This window comes from Columba livia, chromosome 3 (assembly GCF_036013475.1).
Source record: "Columba livia isolate bColLiv1 breed racing homer chromosome 3, bColLiv1.pat.W.v2, whole genome shotgun sequence".
In the NCBI taxonomy this organism is placed as follows: Eukaryota; Metazoa; Chordata; class Aves; order Columbiformes; family Columbidae; genus Columba; species Columba livia.
In genome coordinates, this window is record NC_088604.1 from 113,979,322 (window position 1) to 113,992,723 (window position 13,402).

General features: G+C 43.0%; 1 protein-coding gene across 21 annotated transcripts in view; it reads left to right on the forward strand.

The window, feature by feature from the left end:
* The window catches only part of PLEK (pleckstrin), a 63,929-nt gene that overhangs the window by 41,109 nt on the left and 9,418 nt on the right, over nucleotides 1-13,402 (forward strand). For 4 of the 21 annotated variants that reach the window (XM_065059291.1, XM_065059293.1, XM_065059289.1 and 1 more), the window contains exons 5-8: nucleotides 3,000-4,051; nucleotides 4,170-7,147; nucleotides 10,558-10,713; nucleotides 12,892-13,073. In XM_065059291.1, the coding sequence (XP_064915363.1) occupies nucleotides 7,100-7,147; nucleotides 10,558-10,713; nucleotides 12,892-13,073 (386 nt within the window). In that variant the 5' untranslated portion in view covers nucleotides 3,000-4,051; nucleotides 4,170-7,099. Of the gene's footprint in view, nucleotides 1-2,999; nucleotides 4,052-4,169; nucleotides 7,148-8,052; nucleotides 8,399-10,557; nucleotides 10,714-12,891; nucleotides 13,074-13,402 lie in introns of those variants that run through there. The other 17 variants (XM_065059296.1, XM_065059287.1, XM_065059292.1 and 14 more) reach the window with 13 other exon arrangements.

The following is a 13,402-nucleotide window of genomic DNA, read 5'->3' on the forward strand; positions in this document are numbered from 1 at the left end:
AGAAAGATGTTTGAAACTGGAAGTTGTACTGAGGGAATGGCAGGAAGATGTGCCAGGTGGCGTTTAGGTTGGACATTAGGAAAAGGTTCTTCACCCAGAGGGTGGTGGAGCACTGGAACAGGCTCCCCAGGGAGGTTTCACAGCCCCAAGCCTGACAGTGTTCAAGAAGAGACTGGACAACACCCTCAGACACATGGTGTGAACTGTGAGGTTGTTCTGTGCAGGGACAGGAGTTGGACTCGATGACCTTTGTGTGTCCTTCCAACTCAGGACATTCTATGATAATCCAGCTCTCTGCAAGTCTCATTCCTGTCTGACTGTCAGAGATTGCTTTTAAACCAGAAGCACGTTTGTGCATCCTTTCAATTCTTTTGTGTTTGTTCCTGTTTGCTCTTAAAACCACAACATTCTTGTGGCTGACACAGGACTTGAGCCACAAATATATTTTTTGTTTGGTTGGACATTATGGCAGAATTAATGATTTTGTTAGGAGAAAGTCCCAGCTACATGTTGCACTGGACCTGACCTTTTCTTTGTTTTTCTAAAGCTGGGATGTACACATGCTAGTAGTATATAGTATTGCTTAGCCAAATGGAAGATATAGCATTACTCAGTTGAATTTATTTGTGCGTGCAAGTTAGTGAATTAAATTTATTGTGAACATCAATAGAATACATTCTGTTGAAAACTTAACCTCTGAAAAAAAAACCCTGCTACTTTATTTGCCTTGATTAAGTATCTAGCTAAGAACAAGCTTCATAATGTGTTCAGCCAGCAAGGTTTCCACAAAGATAAGGGCAGGGCATGATCCCTGCATCTCAAAACTGTGTGTGTGATGGGTTTTGTGAGTAACATCCTACCTGCGATAACAGTCACTGGCAGCAGGGACTCCCCCATAGAGAGATTGCTACATACTGCAGTCGTTGCTTCTCACACGGAACAGCCAAGAGTGAAACAAATGCTATTAAAACAACAACAATAACAATCAAAACAAACAAACAGCAATTCTCTATGATGAGGTAGCAGCATTATCAATATTAATGTATGAGAGGAAACTTTTGGGCTTTTTGAGTCACCCAAGACTCTTACACTGTCCAAGTGCACCTAATCAAAAGTAGTTGCATCAAATAAAGTAGGAAGTTGCAGGAGCTGCTCATCTCATACTGAGGGCCAACTTTTTGTCATGAATCATACACTGAAGCTGATTTATTGCAAAGATCTTTGCTGACTTTAAGGGACCTCAAAAGTAGACACCACAAGTAGGTAAAATGAATTGCTCTGACCCTCATCTAGATCAACAATGAATGGTCTTGAAAATATCTTGGCAGTTATCAGGCAATCTAAGTGGTATATACAGGTTTTCAGATGAGTAAGCAGCTGCTGTATATAGACGTGTTTCTTCTATCAGTGTGGTTCCACAAAAGAAGACCACATGTGCGTATCTCCCCATCTTGTTTGCTCATCACAAGAGACTTCTCATTTTTTGTTATATTCTGCTGAAACTGCTGCATTTTGTGGCTTTTTGAAAGTTTCGCTTGCAGCAATTCCTGCTTCTGTAAGTTTAAATGTAATTCAGTACAAAATCACAGAGGCTTTACACACGGGGAATCTGATAGTATCACTTAAAGTGGTGTGTGAAGAATAATGGCCATTGCCAGGGATCGGTTTTACTCACCTCACAGGCCAGACATATCATGTTGTAGTAAATTGTGTGTAGCTGAAGACATTGATTGTAATTAGCTTCCCAAGCACACAAGAGGTCAGATCTATAATGAGGTTTTTTCCCATATTATTTCTGCCTGAATGATCACCTTTCTGTGGACATGGTGCAGGCTGTGACTTTATTCCAGACCACTGTGGCAAAAAGCAGTAAGCATGAGGGAGAACTAAAAAAGTATCGTATTATGGATCATGGATGCACAGGCTGAGCAACTGCTTTACTGTGTGAAAGTGAAACGTGCTGAGAGCAGAACATTTGTGAAGAAGCAATTTTAAATGTAGGCCTGGCCTTTCTTTTTATCAATCTGATAACTTCATACGCCCTTAGCGCATTTTATTATCTGATCCTACCAGATGCTCTTTATCAGTGTAGATCATGGGGAGGCATTGCCTTTGCCAAGTCTTTCTGGGAGGTTCGTTTTGTTACTGCCTACCTTAATGGCCCTGACCAGCCTCACCTGGGGCCTCCACCCCCACCTCTGCCCACCAGGCCCTATTTTAGCTCAGCCCTGGCCCTTTAGTCTCTTCCTAACTTATGCTTAGGAGTGCTGGTCTCCAGCTCTGCTACAGCCAGCTGTGGATGGGTTGATCCTGACCTGCAGACCTAAGCTTGACCTCAGCCCATCCATGGAGGTGCCTGATATTATGGGCTGCTCCCTGACTAGAGAAACCCATGTTCTTCCAGTCCCCATGGGGGTTTTCTATGTGCCCCAGCCCGCAGGCTGCTGCATGACTACCTGATATTAGTTGCTTGATATTCTGTAGAGAGCAAAATACCCGCAGGAAGATGGAGGTGGTGTGATATTGCAGGAGCACAGAGCCAATGTGCTGACCTTTATGAGATTCAAAGCTAAATAGATAATCATAGATGTAGGGCAAGGTTCAGTTTCTCCTAAACCACAGCAGCAATTTACTTCCAGGAACAAAGAGGTAAATTTGTGTCCATTCCATCATTCTCTACACCTACATTTGAGAGGTGAGGGTTGGAATATTTAGTGTCTTTACAAAACTGCTTTTTTTTCTGTTTGGTTGCCTTTTTTAAAAAACCTTCTTCAGTCCTTCAAGTCTAGCTTTTGTTCCCCTGGCACCTGAGACTTCCTAACCTGTTGTCTGGCATCAGCAGTATACATTAAGCTCATTCCCTTCTCTTGGGACAGGAACATTGTGGCACTCCCCTGTACCCTGGCAACCCCTCAGTGCTTTTGAAAGCAGCAGTGAGCTCCTTCAAGTGATCTGCAGCAAGCGTACTCAGCTATTTTCATCTCTCTTTTTCTTCCCAGAGCCAGAGAACTGCAGCCCTCACACTGAAGCTTCACCCTCCAAGACCTCTCTCCTGTCCCTGCTGCATCTGCATCGCGTGTATGTGTCACTGATGGGAAGCTACTGGAGGGGACAGGTGAATGTGTCACAGGTGAAGTTGGATTCATCCAATGAAAAGTCAGAGCTAATATGCAGATAAGCTGTGGCGCATGCTTCATGCTGGTCCAATTTGTCTGGAAAACGTTCTGGAGAAATCCATTTGGTCTCCCGACTGTGTCTACTCAATATGATCTCTCTGTGCATGATAATATGTCAACTGCATAAGCCTTTCAGTATTGCTATTTATGCAGGCCTTCCCACTTAGAGTTAATGCGCTAATCCTGCTGCACAGTGCCACAATAATTAATTATATAAAATGTGCCTTGAGATCAGAACAAGGTGTTTCTTTTATGGTGGCCAACCCACAGCATTTAGATTCCAAGGTGGTGTGGACAATGCCTGTAATAGCCTTTTGCTGCTTTCCCCTCTGGTTATTTCTTAACACAGTGCTAAATTTGGAAATGTTCCGGTTTGGGGTTTCTTTTCGAGAATTGGATGGAAAGCCACAATCTCTCATTTGCTAAAAATAGCCATATGTGTGATCCTCTATGGCGTGAATTGTGCTGAGACTTGCGCTTCCAGCTCTCAATCACAGAATAGCTGAGAAACTGCATGTCTTCCTTGCAGCTGACATGTTTATTTGCAAAGATTTGGCTCTGATTTTCAGTATAAAAACCCATTAGTCTCTCAGCTAGATCCCTTGCTCAGATAAATGGGGTGGGATTTGTTTGTTTGTTTGGGATTTGTTTTGTTTGTTTTTTAATACTTGCAGGGGTGGACCCTGGAGTAGCAGAAAAAACCCAGAATTTTCTGAGGAAATTCTGCAACAAAGTCTCTCATACAAGAACAGATCACTTGTCAGTAAACTGAGCGAAGATATTCAGCTCTGTTGCAGATTGTGCTATTGTGACAAATGTCGCTAATCCAGCATCATGCACCTTTACCTACTTTGGACAGAAATGGGGTGAACAGGGTAAGTTATAGCAGGTTAACACATTACAGGTTACTTTCTCCTTATGCCAGACAAAGCTCTTTCCTCCCCTCTGTGGAGAGCTAGAACTAATACAGCCCTTTCTCTCTCTTGTATCCAGTGCTGCTCTTCAGGAGTGGCTGCACGAGGAAGACACACATCAGCAGTCCAGGCTGTCCCTCACACCTGCCATGGCCACTGTATGGTTAAGGACCATTTAGCTTCATGTGAATAATTTTGCTGATCAGCACTTTTCTGCCTGGGGGAAGATGAAGTGTTGATTCTCCTGTGGCGATGTGCAATAACATGAAACTGAGCCTCAGTGTTAAAAGACAGGGATCATTCCAGACATGTAAGTTAGAAGAGCAAAAGAAATAGCTGAGCTTTGAAGATGAAATAGAAACAATATAGAGAAATAAGTGTTATAAAAGTAGTTGCTTCTATCTAGTATTGGATCGAGGTAATTTTATGCTTTGACACTGAGTTGCTTGAGTAGCTAATGGTAAATTCTGTAGTCATTGGCTTGGTGCCACCGTGTCTAGAATTTCATGTCACACCTCCAAGGGCTTTTCCTGCAGGTAAATGAGAAACTGAACTTGTGCAAAATTGTGGAGTCAGCATCCTTTTCTGTTCCTATTAAACCACTTTTTTCAGCTAAGGTCATTTAGTTGTTCTGTTTGAAGAGGATCTGTCCCTGGACATTTCATATTGGCAATTTATGGCACAGGATCCTGTCATCCTGACTCAGCACAAACGCTGAGCCAGCAGGAGCAGGTGAGCAGGAAAACCTGCGGAAAGGCTGCCTGCAGGGGGGAAAATGCTGGCGGATTCTTTTGGCTTTGTTCCCCATAAGCCCTTCTACCTGGAGAAGAGGTTTCCTTTCCTCAGGCCCGAGGGGCAGCAAGGTAGAGACAGAAGGAAGAACCAGTTCTTAGGCTCTGGTGCTCACCCCAGGCTCCATAGCATTATGACCTCAAGGCAGCTAATAAAGGGATAGTTTGGCTTCCAGTCACACAGTGAAGGGTGTTTAATTTGAGTTGTCCTTGTCTCTGACCTGTATTTTTGGGTTATCCATTCAGAGAAGAAAAAAAAAAAGTATACCCTTTCCCAAAAGGGAACCACTGGAATGAAAGGGAAGAGAAGGAAATCATTTATCTTCTTAAAGCAAAAGGAATTACTGACAGAAAAGGACATTAAACAGGAGGAGTGTCTGTGCTCCAGAGTCCAGCAAGCATCATTTCAAGGCTTATGGGAAATGAAGAAAGCCTTCACAGAAATACAACTCAGAAATTCAGTTTGATCATCTCAACTCTGAAATACACCTTCAATTTATTCCTGGCCCTGGGACTGCTAGACAGATTCTTTGCTGTAAATATAACACAAAGCTTTTTAATTACTTTTTAGTGATAAACTTGTAGCTTGGTTTCCAAAGAGCATGAAGTTTTTATTAGCTATGTGCGAGTTTCTGTCTAATAATTTTAGAACCTGCTGGCTGATGTCAAGCACACTCGACAGCCAGAGAATTGGAAACCATATATTGAATCTTTGATTTTCAAACTGCCTAATAGATGATTGGCTTGTTCAGCAATTATGGCCTTCAACAGCAATCAGGTCCTCACAATAGCATGATTTACATGAGTGAAGGAACAATGTATTGAGACTATAAACAACCTAACAATGCATAAAAGCATCACAAGGTGAACACACTGCCAAGCTTATAGCCTGAGATTGCTGGTACACACAGGTGCTTGCTTGAAGATGGGACTGGAGGGGTCATTTAAGCAGCAGGTTGTTGAAAAGGGTCTGGAAAGAAAAATTTCAATTCAGACAGTGAGGATAAACATTTGATAGTTTGAATAGCAAAGCACTAATAGAGATCACAAAGAAGGGGCAGAGTCTCATCTGCAGGAGGACCACTGAATAAGTATCAGTGAGGAAAGGCTAGAGAAAGCCTCTGAGGGCTCTTCTAACCTTCTGTCCTCTATCACAGACCTTGTCAGGCTCTGTACGCTTCTGAATAAAGGCCAAGACAGTCAAACAGAGAGCAGGAATTCCAGTCTGCAGAAAAAGTCCCTGTTTGGGGATCTTTACAAGTGGCAGAGGTGACAGATGGAATAACCCTGGGCTCAGCTCTTATCTGAACAGGCTCAGCTATCAAAGTGGTTTGGAGTCTTGTGTGTGGGGTTATACCTTGCTCTTGGCAATGCAACAGCCTCCTTATTGCCTCCCATATACCACCCCCCTTCCTACTGTGTGAGGAAGAGGGGTTGTAACTCTGGTATATATCAGCTTTAGGAAAATTATTGTTTTGCCTTATCTTTTACCCAATATAGCCAGATGAGCTTTGCAGCAAGTAAAAGATGTTCATAGAAAGTGACATTGTGCGGTGCTTTGTGTAATACACTGGTCTAATCCATTAGTGCTTCTTCTTTTGCATCTCCTTGGGGGGGCCTCAGCATCAAACTCCAAAGCCTGATCAAGCCTGATGAACAAACTTCTTGTATCAGCAGAGGGCGCATCGTCATTAACCAAACGAGAGCCCTCCAGCTCGCTGCCAAACCCCAACTGCTCACCCAGCGTGGAGTCAAGACTTCAAAGATGGGATGAAGTGATGCAGTGACAGAATCAGTGAGTTGGAAACCTGTCTCGGAGATCCTTTTGGCATGCACCAAACAGCAGCACACTGTGCCACCCCGTTTGTTTTGCTAGAGTTTATGTATTTGCAGAGTGGGGCTGACATCTTGAGGTTGGGCACTAAAATGCTTTAATTTCACAGGACTGCCACCAAGGCTGGCTGTATTTGATACAGTGGAGCGTTTTGTCAGGCTGTTGCCTGTTCTGTCAGAGGCAAACTATAAATACACACGTGCTGCTGCATTTCCCTGTCTCTCATTCTGTAAGAGGAAATGGGCTTGTTTTCATGTGATTAGCAGGCAGAGGAACTTGTGAAAGTGACACAGCTGTACTGTAAAAACGCCAGCCCACGGACTTTGCTGCCAGAGGAATTTAAGTGCCAGTGCTGGCAGACCCAAGAGCAGGATCGCCTGAGTCATGGAGCGAGAACCGATGCGCATAAGGGAGGGCTACTTGGTTAAGAAGGTAAGTGGGCAGTTTTGGACTGAGTGGAGGAGGAAGCTAACTCTGGACAGGTTGGGGATGTGTAGGGAAACATCCTTTCATTTTAGTTATTAAAAAAGGATGATTTTTTCCAAACAGATAAATGAGCAGAATTACTTGAGCAGTAAAACAATGTGGTGTTAGTGATTATAGAGGTACTTGCTAGCAGTTACATCCTGCCAGAATACTACACGAGGCATTTTGCACATATCTCAGATGTACCTTTGGATCAAAAGACTCATAGTTTTATTAAGTAGCCTAATGCCCTTAGTGGAAGCTTGGCAAAACAGGTAACAGCTTGAACTGGCCACAACATACTCCATTGCACTTAATTTCTGTGTTAAACATCATGGAAGCATAGTGAAATTCAAGAGGTTGGATCACCTTGGCCTAGAGACAGTGTGTGGGGCTAGAGGCACTTCCCTTCTTTGGGAAGGCAGTTGCTGCCCCACAGCAATCTCCCCTCTGGGGTCTTTTGTGTTAGAGCCCACAGGATAAGGCCTTGACTATTGTTTAAATCCTTAGTGAGAGTGGTGTGGCTTAAAGCAGCCTAACTGAACAATGTCAGTCCCAGGGTGAGAGAGAAGCTCTCCTGTGGTGTCTCTGCTTATCAAAGTGAGAATTTCACCTATACACGCATAAAAACCAGCTGGCTGGAGGGATCTCTAATCTGGGACCAGTGTTGTCAAGAGACCGCTCCTCAGTCTTATTTCCACTGACACTGGAAGGAAGTAACTTCATAAAATAATAGCAAAGCTGCAGTGATGCTGTCCTGAGGAAGGACTGAGCCAAATTTGTGCTGCGCAGATTCCAGATCTATAGTTGCAATGGCCTGATATATAGAGCAAGTGCTCACAATCTGTATTCCTCCATGACAGGGGAATGGCTGGAAACTTAGACACTGGGAGAGTCCCAAACTGTGCGTGTGCCTGGTTGGGCATGCTCGGGAAGAGATTCATACAGATGTGCCAGTGTCAGTCTCATGTTCTTGTGGGTGCTGCATCCCCCCAAAGTCTCTCCGTGCAGATACTACTGAAGTTTCCTGCTGGGTGCTGTTGCAATGGCAACAGGGAAGTGGAAATTGTGCCAGTTTCCTAGAACAGCCAGCCTTGTAGGTGGCTCTGTCCTTGCAGAAGTGAGCTTTTTCTGAGCAGCAGTGTGCAAGAGGAAGAGCTGGAGGACAAAAGGAGTAGAAGATACAGATCAGACCAGTGCCAGCTGTTTGATTTATCGGTGAGGCTACTGTGAATTTCACAGCCAGAGCTTCCAGCTGAGATGAGCATGCTCCTGATTAACCTTACCTGCTAATTATGTACTTTTTCTCCTCTCCTTTATGCCTGTAAAGTGAAACCAAGGATTTTACTTCCCAAAGGAGTCATTGATGCAGCTACTGCTCTGTTTAAAGAGAGTGAAGGCCATTTGCCACTGACTCTCTCCTCATGATATTTGCATCATACAGAGGAACATAGCTGTGCTTGGGGATCAGTGCTTTGGCTGGGACAGTGTGACCTCCAGTAAATGTGCGATCAAATTAATTTAGGTCAGCTTAAAACTCTGTTTGTATATTTGGGGGACCTTGTGTCATCATCTGAGAATAAGAAGCAGCTAATTTTCTGATCCTGTAGTGCTGCAGATGTTAAAAATAAAGAAGTTCTACCAAAGGGAAGTTGTGTGCATTTTCAAAGTGGTTAATGATTTCAGAGAGCAATTCAAGGAACACTCGTCTGTGTCTGCAGTCTTTGGAGTAGGTGTGATAATACGATTTTTAGTCCAGGAAAATCAAATCCAGCATCCCGCTTGCTTGTCTTACATGAGATGTCTTAGGTGAGAACAATGCGTGGACTGCCAGTCTAATACTGCTCTGTGGTGGCTTCCATTGGCAGAGCATGTCAGAGTCTGGTCTTCAGGAAGTACTGGACTTGTCTGTTTATGAGCACAAGCATCGTAACCTGTGGTAAACCCACAAACAAAAGCGAATTACAACAGTTCTTGTCTTGGCTCATCATCTGAATTGATTTCTTAGGAGAAAATCAACCGGTGGGTCAGTTTGGACTCTCAGAAAATGGCAAATTCTTAGGGCTTATTTAAAAACCAACCAACCAACAACAAACAAACCACCCCAAACAACAAAACACAAAAACCACAAACCGAAAACCTGCCAGAAAGCAGCAAACACATATGTGATATCCAGAGGAGACTTTTTTTTCCAGTTCCCTGTTTTAGCTGGGTTTCCACAGAGTCCCCCAGGGCAGGGACTTTCCTTTGCACCTTCTGCTTCCAGTGGGGGCTGCGAAGGCTGGAAGCAGGTCCTGCTCTTCATAAGATCTCAGCTGACAGTTTCCCCTCCCCAACCTGTAATTGAACATAAGGTTTGATTTGGAGTGCAAAGGGCTTTTCTTGGGCAGAAAAACAATGTGACAGACAAAAGCTACTGCCCCATTCACTTCTGCAGAAATACAAAATGCAAATGTAACTAACTCTGCCTGGATAAATTTGGGTCTCTCTTTATAACAGAAAGAACAAGGGAAGCTAATATTTTTGGAAGGATGACCTCTGTTTTGGAGCCCACACATGTCAATTGTGCTTTGGTAACTCTTCAGAGGAACTGTTGGTATTCAGCACATCTAAATGTTCATTTGGCTGGGCAGTAAGTCACTTGGGTATTTGGGATTATGACCCCTTTTGAAGCTGGTTGCAGGAAGGACCAAAGAGGTCATCTATGCAGCTAGAATGCAAGTGTCTAAATAATTTTAGTGGTTCGTGGTGCTCAACACAGAAATAGGTCATTCCTCTCCAAGTCACTGAGAGTTTTGATGTGTTTCACTATATGTAGGTTCCAGCCCTGTCGTTATCTCTATACTTCTTGCATCTAACGGTTGCGTTTCAGGAATAGGAAGTTAAAGCTTTAAAAGACGAAGTGAAGCACCTCGATTCCTCACCACAGCAGCTGGAGATCTGCAGCTTCAGACCCTTAAACTCTTCATTACTCTTATATTTTGTTCTTACATGTCTAGAAATCCCCTGAGACGTGTGCTTTCTCATCAGACAGCCAAGCCTCAACAACTGACTCTGTTGTAACATCAAGTCCTAAATATGGCATGGGATGCCCAGGTTAACAAGGCAGTCCAAAGGAGCCAGTTCACATCCAGAAATCTGGAGGATTATTCATAATACTGCTACTATGTAATCTTTAAGACAGTGGTTGGAACTAACTGAAAACAAGGGGAAATCAATGGTGGTCAGAAGAATGACAACATTTTTTAACTGCATAGTAAGATGGGTGTGGTTGTGGTATCTTCCCCTTGTTAGCGCTTGGAAAGTCAGATCTGCAGTGATTATAATGTGAGGAATGATTTATTGAACATAATTTACACAGTGATTTATTGATTTAGGGCAGCATGTTTAATACGTGGAAACCAATGTGGGTGGTGCTCTTAGAAGACGGAATTGAGTTCTACAAGCGGAAGGCTGACAACAGCCCCAAAGGGATGGTCCCACTAAAAGGAAGCTCTATTAACAGCCCATGCCAAGATTTTGGCAAAAGAATGGTAAGTACTTTTTTAAATAACAGTGACTGACAGCATATTTGTACTCCTGGAGATGCTGAAGGGGCACAAGGCTGGTGTTTACAAATTCTGTACATTTACCTAGTGGTGACTCCCAGTTGTCTCAGAAGGTCACAAGCAGACTTGGACTTGCATAGTGTTTGAAAGGTGTGACTGCTCAGTTTGTTAAAGTCAGTGGAAGTGATCCAAACAACTTCAGTAGGTGTTGGAGCAGATCTTCCTTATTGAGCCATGAACAGACTTTTGTATTAATCTGATTAAATTTCAGCTTTTTGAATTAAATAGCTTGTGGATCTGCATCAGGGCCTGGCTTGAAACTTTGGGGCACATCACCAACACACTTTGTTCAATAAATCAATTGCAAAAAGCAGGTATTGAGGGGAAAGGAAGCAATCTTGAGTTTGTTAAACTGGGATATAGCCTGTTCGTAAGAGCCTGAAACTGCATATTTTGAGATTTTATTTCAAAATGAATTCACCGGTGTTCACTGTTCTCCATCTGCAGTTTGATCATTGCTGAATGTGATGTTAATTCTGCTGTACTGGGCTTTCTGTTTTCTCCATGGCTTTCCTGTAAATAGCATTATCAAGTATGATTGCTTGTAGCCAGATTCATTTGTCTGAACTTAAATTATCTAAAATGTTGGTATTTAGTTCAGAAATGCTCTGATTTTCTCAAAACCAGAAACAGATACACATCTTCAGAGGGAGACTTTGTCAATTCTAGGATTGGAGACTCAAGCTCTTCACCAGTTTCATAGGAAGCCTGGATGTCCAGTTTAGTGTCCTGGCTTTCTAAAAGCTGAAGTTAAGAGAAAGAGCTTTCCCAGTCTCCTCTGTGTACTGCTGGAAATGAAAACTCCTCTTTAGCATTTCACTGTACGTTGCTTCTCAGCTCTTCAACTTTGAGAATGCTGATTTATTTTCCTTTGGTAAAAGCTTGCTTTAATGTTTTGGTATTTCATTCTGTTAATCTGGTGTGTTAGCATGACTCTTGGATATTGGGATTTGCAGAGATGCGTCTGTTTGCTTTTCACATGCACCGGATGTTGTTTTTCAGAAAGTCAGTTGGACTTCCGCAACATTTCAGGGTGTCAGTATTTTTCCCATTGGCAACAATGGGAAGATGTGCATTATGGATGTTCAAAAACGTTCCATTTACAATCGTAGGCTTCAGTAAACTCATTCAGTGTCTTGAGTTAATTGCTGTAGATTCACCATTTTCTACTCTTTGACAATAGTCTCTGCTTGCCCTTAAAAAGCCATGGTGTTTTCTTGCTGAGTAACCCGTCATTTTTAGATGCCTATTGAGTCAGAACCTGTTGATTTATTCTAATACAGAACAACTTACAGTTCCACTTATGGGGAACTGTATTTTAGAGGAAGTAGAAACCCTCTTGACCCAGTAATTAGATCCATATTTTTCACCCAAAAGATTGCTGGATGAAAAAAAGATCAAGGAGTGTGAACTTCGTGGTTGGGTTTTTTTGTGTGTTTTTTTGGTTTTGTTTTCAGGTTGGTGCTATTTTTTTTTCTGCTTAGAACTACCTTTAGAAGATCTTGTCTTATTTTTGGGAAATAGAGTCTTTCCACTGTTGTTAGCATGTTTAGATAGGTAGTGATCATAAGGTGTAGCTGAGGGTTGGATGTATCCTCTCCCTACCAACCCCTTAAAGGTTTGCTAGGCTACAGATGTGTTCAGCTGCTCTCCAGTGTGACTGTGACCTTTTTTTCCCTTGTGAATCAGTAGCTGAGCAACATGATGCATGGGGTTTTTTTCCTGTTTTAGGCAAACCACATCTATATCAACGTTAAGACGAATTTACACCCACTGTAAGCCTGCAAGGACTGGGCACTTCAGCCTTTCAGCCGTGGTGAACTTCTCAGCAAAAACTAAGATCAGGAGCTATATCGGTGCTAATCACTTTGGCTGTGCTGATAATGTCAGGATCACTCACAGGCAAATAACAGAAGGAGTCAGTTACCTGCACTGCCTGGTCATGTTTTTCTTCAGGACCTTCTTTAGTTTAGTCGTGGCTCTAAGGCAGTTCCGAAAGTCCCTTAGGCAGAGGCAGGCTGTGTGTCGTGGTGGTACTATGTTAATTGTGCCCAACTGGCTACACTGAAGTAACTTTTTAAAAAATCATCATTTATCTTCTAGTTTGTCTTCAAGCTCACTGCAGCCAAGCAGCAGGATCACTTTTTTCAAGCTGCCTACCTGGAGGAGAGAGATGCCTGGGTACGGGATATCAAGAAGGCAATTCGTTGCATAGAGGGAGGCCAAAGGTTTGCCAGAAAATCCACGAGAAAGTCTATCAGACTGCCTGAAACAATCAACCTGAGGTTTGTTATCATAGCTCTGCTCCCTCATTTACTTCTGTCTGCAGGCAGCGTGGCAGATATGTGAACTCATTCTGCTCTGTCCATGCTACCTCTCTAGTCTTCCTCAGAATCCTTTCTGCATGACTAACATTTTCATTGTGGCAGAAACGAGCTAGTGAGGAGAACAGGGAAGATCATTTTTAATACATCACCTGTTACCAAAACATGCTTTTTATCAAAGGATTTTGCTGATAGGGAGATTACTGAGCACACTGCAGTGCAAAAGGAGACCACAGCCAAAGCGTGCTTCTTCCAGGAGAGGCATTTTTATACAGTATATAATTCATTGC